Source organism: Heterodontus francisci, chromosome 5, assembly GCF_036365525.1.
Source record: "Heterodontus francisci isolate sHetFra1 chromosome 5, sHetFra1.hap1, whole genome shotgun sequence".
NCBI classification, from domain to species: Eukaryota; Metazoa; Chordata; class Chondrichthyes; order Heterodontiformes; family Heterodontidae; genus Heterodontus; species Heterodontus francisci.
In genome coordinates, this window is record NC_090375.1 from 151740070 (window position 1) to 151765363 (window position 25294).

Here is a 25294-nt window from a genome sequence, read left to right on the forward strand (position 1 = left end):
GTGCTTTACTTCCATGGTTACTGAGCACTGGTGGATGTTTAAAAGAAAAATCAGAAAATCTACCTCTTAACTCATGGCTGTCATGATTTTATTCAATCTATAAACAAATACCACACTGATGCAATTCATGATTAATGTGGTGAGATTTTTAAAAAATGTTCACAGTTCTTCCATCATTTTTAGTATGGGGATAAATATAAGCTGCAACTATTCTATAATATAAGATTACATTGGATGGAGAAGAGGGGGCATTTTGAGTATTGGTCCATTTTTGAAATTGTACATTTCTAATCCTAGAGTCATTGCTCTAAAAAGAAACACAAAAACAAACCAGTCGTCTTCAACTCCAGTTTGGAAAAACTGAGGATGAAGAGAATGCACTGTAAAGCTGAAATGAAAGCAAATGCTGGAAATACCCAAATATTGCAGGCTGAGTAACTCCTGATAAAAGGGCTTATATACAAAACCTGTTTTTGTTTTTAGCTACAGCATTTTCTGTTATTTTTTGGACAGATGGCTACATAGCGTAGCTTGGCTTTAGAAGAGGTTATGTCATGGGACTAAATAATCATTACCATAAATTGTTAAATTAATCATTTGGGTAATTATCACAACAAAGCTGGGTTCTTTCAGTGTGGATGTATTTCAAATGGGTCTTGTGAAATTAAATAATGTGAAATGTCTAACAGCCCAGAAATATGTTCTCAATAGAAGTTACAAAACTAATATTTAAAATGTGGTAACTTCAGATGTGAACTATTGAATAGTGGATACATTGCCCATTATAATTTTCCTCCTATCATTCACTGCTGAAACCCTTATACATGTCTTTTGTCCTTTCGAGACTCAGTGGGGTAGATATTGACTTTGTGCAATAGTATAGAATAAGTGATAGCAAATTGGCTGACTGTTTTTCATCTTGCCCTTCCACTACCCTTCCACCTTTAAGTCTCTTCTTAATACCAGCTCTTTGTCACAGTTCTGGTCACCCTTCCTAATCTCCTCCATTGGTAAAGCCTCCATTCTGGATGTTTTGCTACATTAGAAGCGAGTTGTATTTTCCATCACTGGCAACTTGACTACCATTTCATGGTTGAAAACATTGGTACTCTGACAAAATTAGAAAGTAAGTCTATTGAAATATTGCTACAGCAGAATACACAATCTGACCAATCCAAACTCAAGGAATATTCAGCATTGTTCACATTTTATTCTGACACCTTAAGAAGTACATTTGGTCAGCCTACAGTCAATGCAAGTCAGTGTCATGCCACCTCTCTTCCTGACCATTTTAGTGCATGTGGTTCCAACTGTAAACCGGAGTTGCATTTGTTTTCTGTGCTATTTTGAGATTTGGTTAAATAGAAGAAAATAAATGTATTTTGGTATGATTTTCCATGCTGTAGCTTGAAACGAGTTCCTCCATTTAAAGCTCCCACTCTGCATATTCCATGAAGCAAATGGTTAAAGTTTTTTTTAGAAGTGCCTACATCATTTTTTCTATGTCTTGAGAATGGTGGAGGGAACACAGCCATGTATACAGCACAGAAGGTAAGCAAACCCTACACTGAAAATGTTTGCAATTTGAATTTTCAGAAGGACAAAAAGATGGGATTTTTCACTTCTGCAATCTCCAACCTGGAGCTTTTTTTACCTGTTAATTTTAATCGGTGAAAAGTTCCAGCCAATGTCTTTACCCTCTTGTGACATTGATGTAACGTGACTGAAAAACACTAGTTAACATCACAAGCAGGTCCTAATGAAATAAACCAGGGCTCCTACATGAATTTAACAAAACTAAAATGGCCTGCCAAGCGATACAGGAAAGTGTAAGATATCTACATTAGAACCACATTGAAATTACTTGAAGGAAGCAGCATTAAAGAACAGTGAAACCTGACTAAAGAACTCCCAAAAAGACATTTAATGAGACACCTAGATAATTTGTACAGTGAAATATATGAGGCACTCTGAAACATACACAAAACTCTAATAGTCGCAACACAGGTTAATAAGGCCATTAAAAAAGCAAACAAAGCATTAGGATTTATTTCTAGAGGGATAGAATTGAAAAGTAAAGTTATTTTAAATTTGTATCAAACCTTGGTTAGACCACACCTGGAGTACTGTCTACAATTCTGGTTGGCATATTATTTTAAAAAAGAGACACTGGAGCACGTACAAAAATGATTTACAAGGATGAGCTGATCAGGAGAGGATGATGAGGCTGGGTCTCATTTCCCTTGAAAGGAGAAGCATGAGGGGATGACCTAATAGAGGTGTTTAAAATTATGAAAAGTTTAAATAGACACAAAAAGACTGCTTTCACTTGTGGGAAAAGAGCAAGACTAGAGGCCGTCAATATAATAGTGAATAAGAAATCAAATAGGGAATCCAGAAGAAAGTGCTTTCTGCAGAGAGCAGTGAGAATGTGGAACTTGCTATCACAGAGAGTGGTTAAAGTGAATCGTATGGATGCATTTTTGGCATGCTAGATAAGCATATGAGGGAGAAGGGAATAGAGAATTTTGTGGTGGAGGATTGTGTGGAGCATAAAGGCCAGCATGGAGTGGTTAGGCTGAATGGTCTGTTTCTGTGCTGTATATCCTTAATGTAGAACCTCCTGTGAAACTATGAACATTCGCAAAATATGTACTATGGCCAGCCATCAATACAATAAGCTTTTACAACTTAAAACGGGACACAATCTATTGCAAAGTTGCTGTACCTGGAACAGTCACTGGCACTTCTGCTTACAGCTTGCTTCCTTACTGTCCCCAAATTCTCATGAAGTCTGTGAGTCAGCACAAGGCATCAACAGGTCTTTGTGAAAGAAAAAAGATTTTGTTGAATGGGAAGTTCTTTATCCAGCATGTACAGCCTATCTTTGGGATTGAATGCTTGCATGGTACTACTAGCTAGCATTTCTGCTATTCCAGAATCCCAGCACATTTTCAGCAAGGTGCAAATGCTGCCAATCACCAAACTTGTGTCCTGACAGCAGTTTTTCCTTTCACCCAGCAATGCCAAGATGCAAAATGGCAGGAAATATGCCAAATAACCTAGCACAAAAGCCAAACGCAACAGTCTTCATGTAAATATTCTTGTGCAACAATTCAATCTTGCAGCTCTAGTCATACACAGACTGTCTGCTCGCTACCATCACTAGATAACTTCCAGGGTTTCCATTTACAGATTTAAAATATTTTTTGTAGCAGTGATTAAAGTGTGCAAAATTTATATTCAATGCTGTACTCTTGTTCAAATTGAGTTGTTTTCTGAATACTTCCCGTTTTTGTTTTCCACCTTTTGTATTTTAGGTTTCAACAAGTTTGTGCTGAAGTTTTCTTTGTAGCTTTACTCAGTTTGTAGTCCACTTGCTTCAGAATCAGAAGGTATTGGGTTGTAGCTCCACTTCCACAACTTAAATACATAATCAAGCACTTCAATAAGGTATTGAGGGAGAGTTTTCTCTTTTAGACGCAATAAACCAAAGTCCTGTTTAATGCCAGCTGAGTCGCTGGAAGATTTCACAACACAATCAGGAGAGATGGGAGTTCGTCCTTTGTCCTGATTAAGTGAGTAACCTGGATAGCAATTTATCTTCTGCAATAAATTGCTTGAGATAATGTATCTATTTGAACAAATTTGCAATAAGGAAGATGGAATGAGAAAAGGCAAGCATCTTTATGAATGGAATTCCTAAAATGTATGCTGGACACTTGCCTCAAACAGTATATTTGTATGCCCACAACAGGAGAGGTGTTAGATTTAGTTATGCGAAATGATCAAGCAGTTGAGTTAAAAGAAGAAAGTAAAAATGAAGTGACCACATGATCAGGTTTAAGGTCCAAGTGGAGAGGGCAAAAGTTAGCATAAGAATATGGACAGTAAATTGGAATCGGGCACATTTTAGAAAGATGAGTGAGCAAGTTGAGATGGTGTGAGGCAATGACACAGGACCAGCTCAACTAAGGTTTTTTAAGGTGGTGATTGCAGAATATTTATGTTTTTAAAAGAAACAACTTCAGGTTTCAGGATACTATGGATAAATAATGTTAGAAATGAACTAAAATTGAAAGGAACGTATCAGGCCTGTATCTATGTTAAAAATGACTAAAGAAGAAATAAGCAAAGACATCAAGAGAGGGATAAGGAGTGAGAATTTCAAGAAAGTATTGTAAGGAAGTATTTAACGTAGTCTCTGCTTCAAATCACCAACTATGTTAACATTTACGAATAGGTGTTGAAAGGAAAGTAAAAGTATATGGAACAGGGTTGGCACACGGTATTAGAACGTGGAGGATAAACATCAACACAAGTTGGTTGAGCTGAATGGCCTGTTTCCGGTTAGTAATTTATACAATTCATCAAGTGAGCTCCTAAAATACCATTACTTAAATAAATAATGGGTAAAAGCTCAAAAATGATACTGGTGCGATAGGTGCCCTCAAAGAATGAGGAAGACTAAGTGTAATTTCTTCTCCTGGTTGCTTCTATTGTGTTTGGAAACAAGTAAAAGATCCTGAATAAGAAAACATTGGTCATGAAGAGTCAGCATTTTAGACGAGAAATAGATTCAACTGTAGAGAGGAAGGGGGTGGGGCTTGATGCAATAGCATGTGGCAGCTCAAAATCATCCAGTAAAACTCCCAGCCATAAACAGAATCAGATAACATGTCACAGGGCTAAATTACACACTAGAAATCACATAGGTTTCCTGGCATGCTCTCCTATCCCTCCAAAATATGGGGAATCACTGTCAAGACTAATCCATTCCAGCAAGACAAAAATTACACAGAAGCAAGTAACAGAATTCAATACTTGATTTACAGAATGATTCACCAGTCTATATTTTTATCTGTTAGGAGGATGTGGGCATCGCTGGCTGTGCCAGCATTTATTGCCCATCCCTAATTACCCTTGAGAAGGTGGTGTGAGCTACTCTTTCGAACCGCTGCAGTCCTTGGGGTACAGGTACATCAACAGTGCTGTTAGGATGGGAGTTCCAGGATTTTGACCCAGCAACAGTGAAGGAAGGGCAATATAATTCCAAGTCAGGATGGTGTGTGGCTTGGAGGGAAACTTACAGGTGGTGTTCCCATGCATCTGCTGCCCTTGTCCTAGGTGCGAGAGGTCGCAGGTTTGGAAGGTGCTATCGAAGGAACCTTGGTGAGTTGCTGCAGTTCACCTTGTAGATGGTATTGTGTGTCAATGGTGAATGAGTGAATGTTGAAGGTAGTGGATGGAGTGCCAATCATGTGGGCTGGTTTGTCCTGGATGGTGTTGAGCTTATTGGAGCTGCACCCATCCAGGCAAATGGAGCGTATTCCATCACATTCCTGACTTGTGCCTTGTAGATGGTGGACAGGTATTGGGGAGCCAGGAGGTGAGTTATTTGCTGCAGAATTCCCAGCATCTGACCTGCTATTGTAGCCACAGCATTTATGTGGCTGGTCCAGTTCAGTTTCTGGTCAATGGTGACCCCCAGGATGTTGATAGTGGGGGGATTCAGTGACGGTAATGCTATTGAACATCAAGGGGAGATGGTTAGATTCTCTCTTGTTTGAGATGGTCATTGCCTGGCACTTGTATGGTGCAAATGTTACTTACCACTTATCAGCCCAAGCCTGGATGTTGGCTAGGTCTTGCTGCATATGGACATGGGCTGCTTCAGTATCTGAGGAATCGTGAATGGTGCTGAACATTGTGCAATTATCAGTGAGCATCCCCACTTCTAACCTTAAGATGGAGGAAAGGTCATTGATGAAGCAGCTAAAGGTGGTTGGGCCTAGGACACTACCCTGAAGAATTCCTGCAGTGATGTCCTGGGACTGAGATGATTGACCTCCAACAACCACAACCATCTTCTTTTGTGCTCGGTATGACTCCAATTAGTGGAGAGTTTTCCCGCTAATTCCCATTGACTGCAGTTTTGCTAGGGCTCCTTGATTCCATACTCAGTCAAATGCTGCCTTGATGTCAAGGGCAGTCACTCTCACCTCTTGAGTTCAGCTCTTTTGTTCATGTTTGGGCCAAGGCTGTAATGAGATCAGGAGCTGAGTGGCCCTGTTGGAACCCAAACTGAGCATCAGTGAGCAGGTTATCGCTGAGCAAGTGCCGGTTGATCGCACTGTCGATGACCCCTTCCATTATGATTAGATTAGAGATACAGCACTGAAACAGGCCCTTCGGCCCACCGAGTCTGTGCCGAACATCAACCACCCATTTATACTAATCTTACACTAATCCCATATTCCTATCAAACATCCCCACCTGTCCCTATATTTCCCTACCACCTACCTATACTAGTGACAATTTATAATGGCCAATTTACCTATCAACCTGCAAGTCTTTTGGCTTGTGGGAGGAAACCGGAGCACCCGGAGAAAACCCACGCAGACACAGGGAGAACTTGCAAACTCCACACAGGCAGTACCCAGAATCGAACCCGGGTCCCTGGAGCTGTGAGGCTGCAGTGCTAACCACTGCGCTGCCCTATGTTGCTGATGAGCAGGAGTAAACTAATAGGGCAGTAATTGGCTGGGTCAGATTTGCCCTGTGTTTTGCGCAGAGGACGTACCTGGGCAATTTTCCATATTTACGGTAGATGCCAGTGTTGTAGCTGTACTGGAACAGCTTGGCTAGGTCTGGAGCACAAATCTTCAGTACTATTGCCAGATTGTTGTCAGGGGCCATAGCCTTTGCAGTAGCCAGTGCCTACAGCCATTTCTTGATATATCTCAGTGTGATTTGGATTGACTGAAGATTGGCATCTGTGATGGTAGGGATCGAAGCAGGAGGCCAAGATGGATCATCCACTTGGAACTTCTGGCTGAAGATGGATGCAAATGCTTCTGCCTTGTCATTTGCACTGATGTGCTGAGCTCCCCCATCAGTGTGGATGGGGATGTTTGTGAAGCCTCCTCTTGTCAGTTATTTAATTGTCCACCACCATTCATGACGGGATGTGGCAGGGCTGCAGAGCTTAGATCTGATCTGCTTAGCTCTGTCTATTGCATGCTGCTATTGCTGTTTGGCATGCAAGTGGTCCTGGGTTGTAACTTCACCAGGCTAACACTGCATTTTTAGGTTTGCCTGCTGCTGCTCCTGGCATTCCCTTCTGCACTCTTCATTGAGTTCCACCGGCTCGATGGTAGAGTGGGGGATACGCCGGTCCCTGAGGTTACAGTTGTGGTTGAATACAATTCTGCTGCTGATAAGCCAACTGTGTAACAGCCCCGACAAACAAATTTTTCTGCAGCACCTGTGGAGGAGCCTGTCACTTTAGAATTGGCCTTGAGAGCCGCTCCAAGCACGACTGACCACCTCCAGGCGCTTACCCATTGTCTCTTGAGATAAGGAGGCCAAAGAGAAAGAAAGAGAACCCACAATGCCTCATGGATGCCCAGTTTTGAGTTGCTAATCTGTTCGCAATCTATCCCATTTAGCATGGTGAGTGTCACACAGCACGATAATAGGTACTGTGATACTGTCATGGACAGATGCATCTGTGACAGGTAGATTGGTGAGGACGAGGTCAAATAGGTTTTCCCTCTTGGTTCCCTCACCACCTGCTGCAGACCCAGTCTAGCAGCTATGTCTTTTAGGACTTCACCAGCTCATGCAGTAGTGGTGCGACTGAGCTACTCTTGGTGATGGATATTGAAGTCCCCCACCCAGAGACCATTCTGTGGCTTTGTTACCCTCAGCGCTTCCAATTGGTGTTCAACATGGAGAAGCAGCGATTCATCAGCCGGGGGGGGGGGGGTTGGGGTTGGGAAGCCATAGGTGGTAATCTGCCAGAGGTTTCCTTGCCCATGTTTGACCTGATGTCACGAGATTTCATGGGGTCCGGAGTCTATGTTGAGGACATTTCAGAGGGCATTTGAGAGTCAACCACATTGCTGTGGGTTTAGAGTCACATGTAGCCCAGACCAGCTAAGGATAGCTGATTTCCTTCCCTAAAGGATATTAATGAACCAGCTGGTTTTTACAACAATCGATAATCGTTTCATGGTCAGCATTAGACTAGCTTTTAATTCAATTTCCATCTGCGTGGTGGGATTCAAACCCATGTACCCCACAGCAACAGCCTGGCGCTCTGGGTTACTAGTCTAGTGACATTACCACAACGCCACAGCCTCTCCCCTAAAACAATAAAAACCAAAAATTTTAGTATTTCTCTTTAGTTTTTAAACTGAGTTTCTTATGAAACATTGTGATACAGTGACTGTACCAAGTCTCTCTTGCTCATCTCATTTGGAATTGGCAGTGTGGACAGGAAGCTGAAGGCCCGATGCTGCAGTAGGTAAGTTTGGTTTTAATGTTGAAGTACACTTATTCAAGTTCAAATGTATTTTGACCTGGTTATTTCGAACACTGACAGCAATCTCTTACTTTAAACCATAGAATTATTTCAGCTGATTTACATATTACCTTGTCTACATCGTGTAGACATCGTCATAGACAATGGATGCTTTGGAGACCAGTTTTGTATATTGGCTGTTGTTCCACCCCAAAAACAAGGCAGATAGTCATATAAATGCATGTTTAAAATCATTTGCACCGTTTAACTACATGTATTAAATTATAGCACAGAATTTTCCCTATTTGGCACAAGCAGCAGCTCTGATCCCCTAAAATTACCATGCGCCTTAGGCAAAGGAAAGTTGGAGGGTTTGCTGCCAGAAGGGAATGTTTCTACAAATTATGCTCATGTCCAGCATCCAAATTGGAAGCCTATAAAAATTATGAACAGCTTCAAAAATACTTCCAGCTAACCTTTCCACAGATATACTCAGCACCATGATTACTCCATCAACGTAAAAGAAGCTACCAGTACAACAGCACTTTAAAGTTCAGAAAAAGATACCATCGTGTTGTAATGCATCTTTCTCAGGCTACCTGGCCACCTCCTGTGCTGTAATTTCTGTAGATGCTTTTATTTTGCAGAAACTCTGCTACTGTCACCAGGTTCCCGATGTGTTGGTGTTTTGCAGCTGACTGCAAGCATAAAATTGCCAGAATTCACTAAAGCTCTGCTGCTGGGAAAATCAGTTTTACATTTGACTTGCAGCCATCTGCATTATACTCATGTTTGGGAGCCCAGCTGCATTTGTGCAATATAAATGCATGACAGCCAATCTGGCCAGCTTTTGTGAAAGCCTGGAATCTCTAAACACAAACATTAAGGCTGTAAGATTTAAATAACTGCACAAAGCTATAGTGAAAGAATGCCCAAATCAAGTGAACTTTTTGAATAGAAATGTGATAATAAAAGAACCAAAGGAAGGTGGTCTTTACAGAGCAATAATTATAAGTAACATCTTTCGAAAATAGCTTCCTTGATGTTCAGTCTGTCACCAATATGAGCTGTTCTGGCATTGTATGGATTTTGCATGAAGACAAATATGTTTTCTATGGGCCTGCTGTTTTTCTATGGCTGGACTATAAAATACTATTTAGGTTTTAACCTGTGCTTCACAGACATAAAAAACCCATAACAGTTTAAAGGACGAGCTTGAAGTTGTAGTAATATGAATTTAAAAAAAGACTGGAAATCTCAAAAAGCTGAATATGCACAGCATGATGCTTTGTGTAGGTCTCTACTTTGATGCTATTTAATTAGTGCAGGGCAAAGAAGCCAAATTCTCAGTCCAAAAGAACTATGGAATTTCAGTTTATGCACTGATTAGTATGGAATATTTTATTAACCTTTATCTTCAGCATGAGCTGAAATCATAGGCAGTCACAGCTCAGCAACAGCTGGTTAAATACCAACATCTTACACTGGTATATAGTATTGATGGTCAGCAAACACCAATCAGTGGTTTTAATTGTCACATTAATTTTAATACTTATACACACTTTAAAGAGAGATTTGCAAAAAATGATTTGAAAACTTTATTACAGAGGCAATGTGAATTTATGCACATCGCAAGAGATCTCTAAATCAAGAGTAACAAAGTTGCTGGTGCTTATCTAACTCTCAAAGTATGTGAAACTTAACACTATTGGGACATTACTTATGGCTGTTTCTACACCAGCAAACCTATAATTAAATTATCTGAAATTCCATGTCAAAAGCTGCTAATCTTGGTATATTTAAAAGCAATTCTGACAGCCAGGTTAAGTCGACAACTATGCAAAAGAGTTTGTTTTCTCCTTTGGTGGCAAAACCTCTGATTTATATACATAGCGTTTGGCCTAAAATTCTCCACTGTCAACTGATAATTATAATCCCATGAAAACATCTGAAAAGTAAGCAAACAATCTTGATTTTATTAACATATCAGTGCAGTGAAATTTGGTCACAGAGGCACAATTATGACTTGGAGAATTATAGGACACAACTACATTTTTAAATACAGCTTTCAAAAGCATAGGATTTGCTTAATGGACATTTACAAATTTATTATATTTTTAAATGCATAACACACCTTTCCTCTTTGATCTAAAAGCAATTGTGGGTTACAAACAAAACTGAGACGCTTCTGCTTTATTCACAACTGCTGTTTATCTACAGGTAAAAGGTTTGACATTGAACTCAAACAATAAAATGCACTAAATGTTCAAAAACAGAAATAAGGACAGCCTCCACAATGGAGTTGAGATATATATATAAAAACTAAATAAAAAAGCCATGTGACCTTCAAGGAAGCAGGGGAAAATATAGCTCAAGAATGTGCAAGCTGCAACTTTAAATTAAACAAGTGTCCTGATTTGAAACAGGATTTGCAATCACATTTTTATATTGTCTTTCGTTTTCTCCTTAGAATGCAGATTAGCAACTGCACTATATGATCTTGCAGATACAGTTCTAGCTGGGGAAACTAGTATCTTGTAAAGGCAGTAAAATGCAGTACGGCACAAAGTAAAAGGCAAACATAAAAAAAAATGGCATACCTCAACATCAATCTCAAAACCAATAATCAAGAAACTAGACAGGTAAGTTGAAGCATAAATGCTTCAAAATGAGACAATTATTGTGCAAATCTGGATCTACTGGCCATTTTCCTCCTCATATTTACGAAGACCACTTTGAACCATAATTTCTGGACTTTCAGGCCTATCCCCAAGCTTGCTGCATCCTTAGACATGCAGGGAGGGTGCTGATTGGTGGCAGTGATATTTCCAGAAGTTTCAAGCTCACAGTAAGGTAACTGAAGTCAAGCTGTGTTTTCAATATGAAACATTTTGTACAGTGAAGTCAGATTCTAACATTTACATGGATTTGCTCAATGTCCTTTGTCATAATAAAGATATCTTCTATATGCAAAAAGGTAGACCAGCTTAACTGCTAAATAGGGCAGGTTACTTCAAAATTACATGGTAGCCTTCAGTATTTTCAGCTGTAAAATAAAAGAAAAAGATCATGTGATAAATTTGCTTACCATTAGGTTTGGCTTGTACAAATTGATGAAGAAAAATACATACCTTTTACTGTGCTGATAACAAAGCAACTTTCATCTTGGAGGTTGTGAACCATCTGCAAAATACATTTTCAGAAAGTGAACACAGCTATTTTAGCAATATGTCAACAAGCATTGTTCTGTCAATTATTTTTAAGCTCAAAACTGGAAGATTTTAATTAGGGTAAAGCTCCCTCTGCCAATCTAAGCTAATGGCCCAGCATGACATTTCTATATCCAGCCAAGCTCAGGTATTCCAATTCAAAATGAATTGTAAGTTTCAAGACTGTCCAAACATATTCCCCATAGGAACTAGCAGAGAAAGGAAATCTTCATACCAATGGGCTTAAGAAAAATCCAGTTCCCAAAAATCACTGGAAGTGTCTTCTCTTTCAAATTCAACACTATTTCCCCAAATAAAGATAGTTCTTTCTTTTGAGGGTGAAAGTGCTTTTTTCCTAAATGCATTTGGCTGAGTTGGTAGAACTCTCAACTCAGTTGTGGGTTCACGTTCCACTCTAGCACTTGAGAGCATATAGGCTGACACTTCACTGGGGTACAGCACAATAGGAGGGTGGTGACCTGGATGAGATGGCCCGCTCTGCTTATTCAGGTGGATGGTGAAGATCACATGGCACCATCTGAAGAGGGGCAGGGACGAAGGGATTTGGGGAATATAGAGTGGCTAAACATGATTCAGATTATTTACTCATGTGGAAGGTAAACAGGCTGGCTGAACCAAATGGCCTGTTTCTGTGTTGTGACTTTTGTGTTCCTCCTAATGTCCTAGTGAACATTCATCACAATACCAAAAAAAAATTCATCTTACTGTCATTGAGATCTTGCTGTGCACAAGCTGACTTCTGAATTTGCCCACATAACAGTGAATTCATTTGTGTAAAGCACATCTGTGCTGAATTAAACTGGCAGCAGTGCAACTTGAGTTAGCCCTAGGTTAGGGAGGGTGAATGTTCGGAGTTCTCATTCGCTATCATCGGGCGCGCCCCACTAGAGGTGTGGACATTGGATGTAAATACGATAGTTTTGAATGTGGGCTGTTGGGTAATGTCAACATTCTGTTTGGGACTGAATCCAATGAACAAGAATAGCTGTTTGGGTGAGACATTAAAAAAGTTACTTGTACTTCTGTAAAGAATTAATATCTTGGGAGAGAAAGGAAATAAAGGAGGTGGGGAGGGAAAAAAAGAGGGAGAAAAATATTCAACTCCTACCCAAATGGTTATGTTTAAAATCACCAATGAGTTTCAGCCATTCTCAAAGAACGTGCATTTAGATGGCACCTTTGACAACCTGAGGACATCCCAAAATACTTTACGGCTCATTAGGTACTTTTGAAATGTAGTCACTATTGTAATGCAGGCAGCCAATATATGTAAAAGCAAAATACTGCGGATGCTAGAAATACTCAGCAGGTCTGGCAGCATCTGTGGAGAGAGAGTAACTTTTCAGGTCAAGTGACCCTTCTTCAGAACTGGCAAATATTAGAAATGTAAAAAGGTTATTAGTAAGTAAAGCAGGGGTGGGGCAAGAGATAACAAAGGAGGTGCAGATAGGACAAGGTCATAGAATAGCTGACCAGAAGGTCGTGCAGCAAAGGCAAACAATATGTTAATGGTGTGTTGAAAGACAAAGCATTAGTACAGATAAGGTGTTAACGGACTGAAAATTGAACAGCCACAAGTACAAACATGAAAAAAAAAACAGTGAGTAAGCAAACTGAACAAACTAAGATGAAATAAAATAAAATAAGCCCACAAAGAAAAAAAAACTAAAAATAAAAAAGTAAGGGCGGCACAGTGGTTAGCACCGCAGCCTCACAGCTCCAGGGACCCGGGTTCGATTCCGGGTACTGCCTGTGTGGAGTTTGCAAGTTCTCCCTGTGTCTGCGTGGGTTTTCTCCGGGTGCTCCGGTTTCCTCCCACAAGCCAAAAAAGACTTGCAGGTTGATAGGTAAATTGGCCATTATAAATTGTCACTAGTATAGGTAGGTGGTAGGGAAATATAGGGACAGGTGGGGATGTTTGGTAGGAATATGGGATTAGTATAAATGGGTGGTTGATGGTCGGCACAGACTCGGTGGGCCGAAGGGCCTGTTTCAGTGCTGTATCTCTAATCTAAAAAAAAAAATGGGGGGTCCGTCACGCTCTGAAATTATTGAACTCAATGTTCAGTCCGGCAGGCTGTAGTGTGCCTAATCAGTAAATGAGATGCTGCTCCTCGAGCTTGCGTTGATGTTCACTGGAACACTGCAGCAATCCCAGGACAAAGATGTGAGCAGGGGGGAGTGTTGAAATGGCAAGCAACCGGAAGCTCAGGGTCCTGCTTGCGGAGTGAGCCGAAGTGTTCCGCAAAGCGGTCACCCAGTCTGCGTTTGGTCTCCCCAATGTACAGACGACCCCATTATGAGCAGCGAATACAGTCTACTACATTGAAAGAAGTACAAGTAAATCACTGCTTCACCTGAAAGGAGTGTTTGGGGCCTGGGATAGTGAAGAGATAAATGGGCAGTTATTACACCTCCTGCGATGCAGGGGAAGGTGCTGGGCGTAATGGAGGAGTGGACCAATATATGTACTGCAAGGTACCACAAACAGTAATGAAATAAGTGACCAGATCATCTGTTTCAAGTGCTGTTCGAGAAATAAATGGTGGCCAGGACAACAGGAGAATTCCCTTGCCCTCTTCAAATATTGCCTTGGGATATTTGTAGGTCCACCTGAGGGTGCAAATGAGGCCTCAGTTTAATACATCATCTGAAAGATGGCACCTCTGGCAGAACAGCATCCCCTCTATACTGCGCTGAAAAGTGTCACCCTGGCATATGCGCTCACGTCTCTATAGTGGAGCTTGAACCCAAGACCTCCTGACTCAGTCAAGAGTGCTGACACCTACATCCTCATGGGGTGAAGGAATATAGTTAATATAGTAAGAACAGTCCCATTTGAGCCCCTTAGAGAGTCATGACCATAGCAACAATTACTGTACTCAGCAGATGGTTCTTGGACTTGTCTGCAACAAAAGTCCCACTTACCTGATCACTGACGAGAACATGAATACCGGTGGGACCCTGTCTGTAAACCTGGTTTATCTGATTTTGGGATATACTAAAGATAGTTGCAATCTTTTTGGCAAGTTCTGCTGTTGTCAGTTCTTCCAGGTAGATGGCATGGTACACTAAAAGGGAAAAAAATAATGGCTATAAAATGGTCCTGACCTCAATGTGGGTCTACTAATTCCTGCCTAATGAATTTAAAATACAAAATACATTTAGTTATAACATAAGTGCTAATACTTAACAGGTAAGGTAGCATAGTGGTTACATTACCACTCTAGTAATTCAGAGGCATGGACTAATAATTTGGAGATTCGAGTTCAAATCTTGCTGTGGAAGTTTGTGAATTTCAATTCAGTTAATTAACGAACCAAAAGTTATTACCAGTAAAGCTATCTAATGTTGTAAAAACCCACTGTTCACTAATGTCCATTTGGGAAGAAAGCCTCCTGTCCTTACCTGGTACGACTCTGGCCTTCTTGTTACTTCAGACCCATAGCAATGACTCTTAACTGCCCTATAAAATGGCCTAGCAAGCCACTCAGTTGTAACAAATCACGACAGGAATGAAACAAACAGATGGACCACTGGCATCACGCACACCAAGCCCAGTAGATCCTGCAAAGTCCTCCTCACTATCATCTGAGGAATTGTGCCAGAAGAGCTATCCCTGAAACTAGTCAAGCAAGCTAGGGAGAACGAACACAAGGGAAAAAAACCTATCTGATCCCGTCCTCACCAATCTAACCATCGCAGATCCATCTATCCATGACAGTATGTGACCACAGCACAACCCTTGTGGAGAAAAGAACCCATCTTCATACTGAGGACACCTTCTATTGAGTTGTGTGACACTACCACACTATATAATGGAATAGATTTAGAATAGATCTAGCAGCTCAAAACTGGGCATCCATGAAGCGCTATGGGCCATCAGCAGCAACAAAATTGTATTCCACACATTCTGTAACCTCATGGCGTATTCTTCACTCTACCATTACTACTAAACTAGGCAACCAACACTGGTTCAACGAGTGTAGAAGAGCATACGAGTAACAGCACCAGCTGTACCTGAAAATAGTCAACCTGGTCAAGAAACAGCATGTGCGAAACAATTCCATAAGCAACCGATCAGATCAAAGCTCTGCAGTCCTGTCACACATCCAGTCATGAATGGTGGTGGACAATTACAAAACTAACAGGACGAAGAGGGTTCCACGAACATCTCCATCATCAGCATGCAAGTATAAAAGACAAGTATTCAAAACTGTCTTCAGCCAGAAGTGCTGAGCGGATTGTCCATCGCAGCCTTCTCCGGAAGTCCCATACATTACAGCTGCCAGTCTTCAGCCAATTCGGTTCACTCTCACAATATCAAGAAACAACTGAGTGCACTGGATACAGCAAAGACTATGGGCCCCAACAACATCCTGGCTGTAGTGAAGACTTATTCTCCAGAGCCCATGGCTCTAGCCAAGCTGTTCCATTACAGCTACAACATTAGCATCTACCTGACAAAGTGGAAAATTGCCCAGGTAGGTTCTGTCCACAAGGAGGACAAATCCAATCTAGTTAATTCCTGCCCCATCAGCCTACTCTCAATCAACAATGTAATGGAAAGTGTCATTGACAATGCTATCAAGTGGCATGGGGATGTTCGCTGATGATTGCAGAGCATTCAATTCCATTTGCAATTCCTCAAATACAGCAGTCTGTGCTCGCATGCAGCTAGAGATAGACAACATCCAGGCTTTGTCTTTTAAGTGGTAAATAAGATTCATGCCACACAAGTGCCAGGCAATGACCATATCCAACGAGAGAATCTATACATCACCCCACACCCCCCCACCCCACCCCCCCGCCATGACTATCATTAACTCCCCCACCATTAACATCCTGGGGGTCACCAGAAACTCAATTGGAATGACAAATATTGTGGCTGCAAGAACAGGTCAGGGGTTGGGTATTCTGCAGCAAGTGGCTGACCTCATGACTTCTCACAGCCTTTCGACAAGACACAAGCCAGGAGTGTGATAGAATAGTTTCCACTTTCCTGAATGTTTTTGGAGCTGCAGTCACTCAAGAAACTCAATACCATCCAGGACACGACAGCCCACTTCATTGGTACCCCACCCACCACCTTAAATATTCAATCCCTCCACCATTGGTGCAATGTGGCCCTCATATAAACCATCTTCAAGATGCACTGTAGCAACTCACCAAAGCTTCTTCAACAACACCTTCCAAATCTTCGACCTCTACCACCCAAGACAAAGACAGCAAGCATATGGAAACACCACCACCTCCAAGTAACCACCAGTCACACACCAATTGCTGGAAATACATCTCCATTCCTTCATCACTGGGTCAAAATCCTGGAATGCCCAACCTAACAGCACTGTGGTAATATCTTCACCACATGAATTGCACCAGTTCGAGAAGGTGCCTCATGACCACCTTTGAGGCCAATTAGGAATGGGCAATAAATGTTGCCCTGGTCAGTGGCACCCGCATCCCGTGAATGATATATTTTTAATTGGTGGATCTAAGGCCAGCAAACTGTAGACTATTATTCTGAATGAATTATAAAGAGTCAATATTAGATTCTCTGAAGAATACATCTTCAGTTTCTAGTTGGTCCCACACAGCATTATGAGAGGGACATTACCTTTCAAGAATTGCCATTAGAATAAGTTTTACCCATTTTTATTTTACAAAAGGCAAGTTTTTAAATACTGAACACCATGGCCCTTTCTCAATATACCCATATATCATAGTTTTTCTGCAATAAATTGCTAAAATGCACAATGTATTTACATATCAAGTTCAAAGCATTTTTTACTGTGAAGTGTGTGTAAGTGTTCTGGATACAGCAAAAGTATGCAGTAATCAATAATCCAAAGCACACATCTCAGTACTAAGGGAAGTAACTCCAAGATCTTTCCTAAGGGGAAGCAAAGAGAAACCATTCTGTCTGAATAGGTAGAATGTTCCTCAACCACACATATTTAACAAGCAATTTTACTTTGAATGGGCAGGGGGGAGCCCCCAAAGTCAGATTTAGGGAAAATTCAAGTTCCAATTAAGTGCAGTGAATATGAAGAGGAATGCATCTACACCTATAATCATGGAATTCTGATGGAGAAAGTTGGGCAGAGAGCATAATCAATAGCAAAGTATCTAATGGTGAACAATCTAGATCACCATCTTGCAATAATAGGGTGGTTACTGCTCCTTATTATGAACTAGTACACATGCAGTCTTCATTAACCTAAGCAGGAAACACAGGAAATGAAGCGTGAAGGGCTAAAACTAGCATATCTGAGTTATAACCACTCCCTTCCTCTATTAGTAGCCTCATAATTTACTAACATTTGTATATACCACAAGAGGCATATACGATTATCTTTCTTCAACCCCAAGCAGAAGAGTGACTCGGAAACCCGGGTTGGCGGGTGGGGGAAAAAAGAGGGGTCCTGTAAAGGCTGCATCCAAGCACACACCAGGGAGCACCTTCCATTTGACTTCATTACTCTAGTTTGTGGGGTTAGGGGCCAATGCCAGTGAACTTTTGATGCAGAGATACACACATCCGGACTACTACCCTGCATACAGTGGCACAACGCAGGAGGCTACATATAGTGACATAAGGATTATGAAATATTTACAGCAAAGAAATAGGCCATTCAGCTCAACAGATTCATGCTAGTGTTTATGCCCCACACAGGCCTCCTTCCATCCTTCCTCATCTAACTTCAGGAGCCAGACAGGGGGCCCCATAGAAACAAAGCTGCCCCACAGCCCCTTTATCAAAGGGGCCACATTTAATTCTTTTTTGAATGAAATTCGGTCTTCCTCTTCAGATGTCCAGACCCCAACTCCAGCTTGTACTGGAGTTGGTATGCCTGGTCTCTCACCTATACTGACTACGTGCTGGGTTTCAACTGACTGCGAGAGCCCAGGAACTCTCGACTTTCCAGAGTCCCTGTCCAGGCCTCTCCATGTCACTGGCCTCATATGGAGCAAGTGAAGACTCTGCCCTTACAAGGACGAATAGTTTCTACATGATGTATCTGGGTCCCAGCCAAGTTTGCAACCACTTCAGAGAACTCAGGATGTGAAAATGAAGTCACTGCCAGACAGGGACACTGAACAGTTCTGAAACAGCCTCCCTTTTCTTAAAAAGCACATTAAGTTATTTCAAAGATGCATTGTACCAACAGTTTAGTGCTGGTGGTTGCTGTCCCATGTTTTGAATGTAAGGCCAGATGTGCCAAAGTCCAGCAGGAAAATCCCTATAGATGGATGCAGCCTTATTCACTACCTAGTTCATTAAGAATCATTCAGATATACCTAGCATGTCAGGTTTTACAGCAACTGCAACACCAATAAATACATTTTCTCCAAATGTGTGCATGCTCATGCACATTTATAATATCTTCTGCCAAGATTAAGCATAGCTTTAAGGACTTTAGCTTCATGAATTTCATCAGAATATACACTTCAAAGTCAGGCTTATCTCTTGCAAATGTATGTTTTTCATATAGGTGATAACAGTGAAGCAAAAAGGTTCAAAAAATTCATTTCACTCGAGTTGAACAGTGTTCAATCTCTTAATGACATCCTTTTTCAAACAGACATCTCTCAGACTTGCTCACAGACCACAGGATAGAGGTGGTTTACCAGAATGTTAGCAGGGATGAGGGACTTCAATTAAATGGGGTCATAGAGAGTCATAGAGAGATACAGCACTGAAACAGGCCCTTCGGCCCACCGAAGGCTGGAAAAGCTAGCACTGTTCACCTTGGAACACAAAGTTAAGAAGTGAAACTAACAGAGGTTTTCAAGAAGATGAGGGGTTTTGATAGAGTAGATAAAGAAAAATTATTTCCGCTGCTGAGTGGGTTAATAATCAGAGGTCATAGATTCAAAATCATAAACAAAAGATATATACAGGAGAAATGTTTTCACTCAGAGTTGAGGTTGGAACCCTCTACCTGAAAAGGTGGTGGAAGCTGTATCCAGAAATAATTTTAAAAGGAAGTTGGGCAGGTACTTGAAGATGATGAACCTACAGAGTTACCAAAAAAAAAAATGGGGATGTGGGACTAAGCACGGGAAGGGGCCATACTGGACCTGGTGTTGGGGGAATGAGCCCGGCCAGCTGGTTGAAGTTTCAGTAGGGGACTACTTTGGGAATAGTGATCACAATTCCGTAAGTTTTAGAATACTCATGGACAAAGACGAGAGTGGTCCTAAAGGAAGAGTGCTAAATTGGGGGAAGGCCAACTATACCAAAATTCGGCAGGAGCTGGGGAATGTAGATTGGGAGCAGCTGTTTGAAGGTAAATCCACATTTGATATGTGGGAGGCTTTTAAAGAGAGGTTGATTAGCGTGCAGGAGAGACATGTTCCTGTGAAAATGAGGGATAGCAATGGCAAGATTAGGGAACCATGGATGACAGGTGAAATTGAGAGACTAGCTAAGAGGAAAAAGGAAGCATACATAAGGTCTAGGAGGCTGAAGAAAGACGAAGCTTTGGAAGAATATCGGGAATGTAGGACCAATCTGAAACGAGGAATTAAGAGGGCTAAAAGGGGTCATGAAATATCTTTAGCAAACAGGGTTAAAGGAAAATCCCAAAGCCTTTTATTCATATATAAGGAGCAAGAGGGTAACTAGAGAAAGGATTGGCCCACTCAAGGACAAAGGAGGAAAGTTATGCATGGAGTCAGAGAAAATGGGTGAGATTCTAAACGAGTACTTTGCATCGGTATTCACCGAGGAGAGGGACATGACGGATGTTGAGGTTAGGGACAGATGTTTGATTACTCTAGGTCAAGTCGGCACAAGGAGGGAGGAAGTGTTGGGTATTCTACAAGGCATTAAGGTGGACAAGTCCCCAGGTCCGGATGGGATCTATCCCAGGTTATTGAGGGAAGCGAGAGAGGAAATAGCTGGGGCCTTAACAGATATCTTTGCAGCATCCTTAAACACGGGTGAGGTCCCGGAGGACTGGAGAATTGTTAATGTTGTCCCCTTGTTTAAGAAGGGTAGCAGGGATAATCCAGGTAATTATAGACCGGTGAGCCTGACGTCAGTGGTAGGGAAGCTGCTGGAGAAGATACTGAGGGATAGGATCTATTCCCATTTGGAAGAAAATGGGCTTATCAGTGATAGGCAACATGGTTTTGTGCAGGGAAGGTCATGTCTTACCAACTTAATAGAATTCTTTGAGGAAGTGACAAAGTTGATTGATGAGGGAAGGGCTGTAGATGTCATATACATGGACTTCAGTAAGGCCTTTGATAAGGTTCCCCATGGTAGGCTGATGGAGAAAGTGAAGTCGCATGGGGTCCAGGGTGTACTAGCTAGATGTATAAAGAACTGGCTGGGCAACAGGAGACAGAGAGTAGCAGTGGAAGGGAGTTTCTCAAAATGGAGACGTGTGACCAGTGGTGTTCCACAGGGATCCGTGCTGGGACCACTGTTGTTTGTGATATACATAAATGATTTGGAGGAAAGTATAGGTGGTCTGATTAGCAAGTTTGCAGACGACACTAAGATTGGTGGAGTAGCAGATAGTGAAGGGGACTGTCAGAGAATACAGCAGAATATAGATAGATTGGAGAGTTGGGCAGAGAAATGGCAGATGGAGTTCAATCAGGGTAAATGCGAGGTGATGCATTTTGGAAGATCCAATTCAAGAGTGAACAGTAAATGGAAAAGTCCTGGGGAAAATTGATGTACAGAGAGATTTGGGTGTTCAGGTCCATTGTTCCCTGAAGGTGGCAACGCAGGTCAATAGAGTGGTCAAGAAGGCATACGGCATGCTTTCCTTCATCGGATGGGGTATTGAGTACAAGAGTTGGCAGGTCATGTTACAGTTGTATAGGACTTTGGTTCAGCCACATTTGGAATACTGCGTGCAATTCTGGTCGCCACATTACCAAAAGGATGTGGATGCTTTGGAGAGGGTGCAGAGGAGGTTCACCAGGATGTTGCTTGGTATGGAGGGTGCTAGCTATGAAGAGAGGTTGAGTAGATTAGGATTATTTTCATTAGAAAGGCGGAGGTTGAGGGGGGACCTGATTGAGGTGTACAAAATCATGAGAGGTATAGACAGGGTGGATAGCAAGAAGCTTTTTCCCCCAGAATGGGGGATTCAAATACTAGGGGTCACGAGTTCAAAGTGAGAGGGGAAAAGTTTAGGGGGGATATGCGTGGAAAGTTCTTTACGCAGAGGGTGGTGGGTGCCTGGAACGCGTTGCCAGCAGAGGTGGTAGATGCGAACACGATAGCGTCTTTTAAGATGTATCTAGACAGATACATGAATGGGCAGGAAGCAAAGAGATACAGACCCTTAGAAAATAGGCGACATGTTTAGGTAGAGGATCTGGATCGGCGCAGGCTTGGAGGGCCGAAGGGCCTGTTCCTGTGCTGTAATTTTCTTTGTTCTATTCATTCAAAAGAGCCAACACAGGTATGATGGGTTGAATGGTCGCCTTCTGTTCTATAAGATTCTATGAATTGTGAGGACAGGTTGCATTGACTAGGCTTGTATCACCTCAAATATAGAAGATTAAAGGGTGATATAACAGAGCTGTTTAAGATGATTAAAAGATTTGATAGAGTGGATAGAGCAAACCTATTTTCTGGTGGTGTAAGTCCAGAACAAGGAGAGAAAACCTCAAAAATTAGAACTAGGCCATCTAGGGCTGATGTCAGAAAACACTTCTCCACACAAAGGGTAGTGGAAATCAGGAATTCTTTTCCTTTCTCCTCCCTCCTTATCCCCGCCCTTCACCATCACCTCCCCCCACCCCACAACCAGCCCGACCCTCCCAAAAAGCTGTTGAGGCTCAGTCAATTCAAAATTTCAAAACTGACGCCGATACATTTTTGTTAGCCATAAACTAGCTGAAAGGCGGAATAGGCTTGAGGGGCTGAATTCCTGTTCCGCCAGCAATCCAATAGTACTGCACTGCAAGAATGCTCAGCATTCTGCTGACTGTTTAAGTTACCTTTTAAATGCACAGGCATGCCCATTTTTGTCAACTGTTGTTAGGGGCAGACACAAACACTGAGGCAAGACCCACTGAGCACACCTGCACCACAGAATGCAAGAGTTGATAAGATGGATGACATACTTGAATGTGTTATGCTAGTTAAAAATAGTTGGGGAGAAATACTCGAGTAGTCATGGGTCTTGATGCACAATTAATGGAGACGATGCTTATTTGGCAAGGGTATTGAGCAAGTAGTGCAAGTAATCTATGCACTGATGTTTCAGGCATTTAACTAATTAATTGGTCGATTAAAGCCTGGCTGACCTGGTAGAGGTGTGCCCTGCACGACACAGTTCTTCGACCCTTGTCCTTGGGTTTTACAGTGGTGTCACCAGCCACAGTACCAGGACACATCCTCAATCCAACCTCCAAGCCCCTTCAAATAAGAGTGCCATCATGGACTGCTGCAAGAAGAAATCATAGCAACTGCCAGAGTAAAGGGTATCCAAATTACTTTTTCTGTTCTTACGGTCGCACGCCAGTCATGCATTCATGGAACTGTATACCTCTGTTCATGAATGGACAGCATTAGGGGCACAGGCACGTGTCTGGTACTCTAGGGAATCCAGCCACACAAAAAAATGTGGAGTTTTAACATGATGGAGTCTGCTTTTCAAAAGAAAACTGACACACTCATTGGCTCTTGCAAAAAATGTCATTCGTGACCTGCATGTTTTAAGCTTGTACTGAAGGTTGAGAGATTTGACCAAGATCTCCAACAGATGCTTGGAATGAGTGAGCATGTAGCATAAAAAGTTCAACATAACTGTTAAATTTACAGCCACCTGTTCTAGAGACTGTTTCCAGGTCTGGCTGCAACTGTGTGCGCAGTTCTGTGATAGGCTCCTTCGGAAAGCAGTGTGTCCACATGTAGATATTTTTGAACATGTCCAGATATGGCTGTCTGGTCTCCTACACAGAGGTCTTGATGTAATATCAGATCCTTATTAAGTGTCTGAGGTACGAACACACCTGTCAAGCATACTTCCACTGACCCTCCACCAGAACTTGCAGTGGAATGCCGAGGGGTATATTCATATAGGCAACATCCAATGAAATATCCTTGGAAATATGGACAAGAATAGTAGCCAGAGTGTAGCTTTTAAGAGGTTGACAGCAAGTCTCTTTCAGCCATAGCAGGTAAAACAGCAAAACAGCCCTGAAATCAGTGGAAACTGAACAGTTACTTCCAGGAACTAGGAAAAACCACAATCCCCTTTAAGGCAAAAGAGGCAAGACTTTGGAAAAGGCTCTTTATAAAGCACCCATTTTTTTGCATTGAGATTCAAGAGCACAGTTCAGGCACTCAAAATGCACTGTGTTCCCCAACGTAAATAAAATTTAGGCTTTAATCAGCCTAGCACATGACGAGTCCAGCTCTCAGCACCACAGAAACCTCAGAAGTGCATTAGGATATGGCTTGCACATCAGGTGCTGAGCAAGCTTTAGCACCCTATAATGCTGGGGTGCCAGCATCTAATGCACAGCAGCTCTATAGGCCCCAAACATCACAATATTGTTCCTGGTATCAGTGAGTAATGACAATAATTGATCATTTGTCGTGACAAACCCAGAGAGCAAAGCACAAACTTTTACAACTGACGACTGACAGCATTAGCGAACTCCTGTTCGGTCCCCTCAGCCTGGCATTTTACTTTTCAGGATAAATGGCTTTAGTTGTGTATGGTTTTCATTTTCTGGCAATTTTTTTGTGTTGATGGAACTGCAGGCCGCTCCAAGAGCTTGGCACACATCATATTCACAACAGAAGTAACACCCTGCAACCCTAACTTGCAATTGGCTGCCAATAAACTCTAGTATACTATGTAATACTCATTAGCTACATCAATGGCTCCCAATAAAAAGACAAAATAGTATTAATCATTTTATACTCCAAGTCTTTGATTTGAATCAATTAATAGTAATAGCTGGTTGAGGGTGGGAATGCAAGTTGCTTTATAGCAGCTTTTTATTTGAAAACCAAAAGATTTTGCAATTTATAAAGAAATAAAAATGTCAATAAACATGTGCAACTACCTGCAAAGCTGGGGGAACAAGAAACAATGGGGGGGAATTTTATGGAGGTGATGGGGGCCTAGGCCACCAAATGGAGTGCCAGCGAGACACCTGCAATGCCTCCTCCGGGAAAGCTTGCCTGCATTACACACCAATCAGGCAGTTGAGGGGTTACCGGCAGGCCTTTCCCGAGATCAGGACCCCGGGGACGGGAAGGCCTGCCCACTGAGAGCTGAGGCTGGCAGCTCTTTTGCTCAGCAGCACATCAGAGGCGGCGGCCCAGGCCACAGGTGGAGGTGTGATGGCGGGAGGGGTCTCGGGGGGGAAAACAGTGAGAGGGTTGGCAGCAAGGGCAGGGGAGTGGCTCTTAGTGTGACTCCCTCTTCCCGATGCTGGGTGTCTCGAGGAGGCACTGAGTTGCCTTTGAATGAGGGATACCCCCTCCACCAGGAGATCAGAAGCATCCTCGCACAGGTTTACATGTCGTGCTCCCCGCGTGGCGGTGAGGGCCTTAATTGGCCATTAATTGCCCCTTAAGGACTTCAATTGGCAAGAGGACCGCAAGGTTGTCCATGGGCCTTCCCGCCACGAACTTAATCGGGGTGGAGGTGGGAAGGTGGTGGAGTTCGCACCCGCCACCATCCAACTCAATTAAATGCCCTCCCTGCCTCCAAACCCGCCACAGGGGAGAGCATAAAATACCGCCCAATAACAGGGTTCA

The 25294-nt window shown here is 42.2% G+C and overlaps 1 protein-coding gene across 2 annotated transcripts in view; it reads right to left on the bottom strand.

Annotated features, from left to right (window-relative positions):
- Nucleotides 1-10264: 10264 nt before the first annotated feature.
- The window catches only part of LOC137370102 (upstream-binding protein 1-like), a 111759-nt gene continuing 96729 nt past the window's right edge, over nt 10265-25294 (bottom strand). For both annotated transcript variants that reach the window (XM_068032242.1, XM_068032244.1), the window contains 3 exons: nt 14467-14609; nt 11440-11491; nt 10265-11354 (listed from right to left, as the gene is read on the bottom strand). In XM_068032242.1, coding sequence (XP_067888343.1) covers nt 11317-11354; nt 11440-11491; nt 14467-14609 — 233 coding nt within the window. In that variant the 3' untranslated portion in view covers nt 10265-11316. The remainder of the gene's footprint in view (nt 11355-11439; nt 11492-14466; nt 14610-25294) is intronic.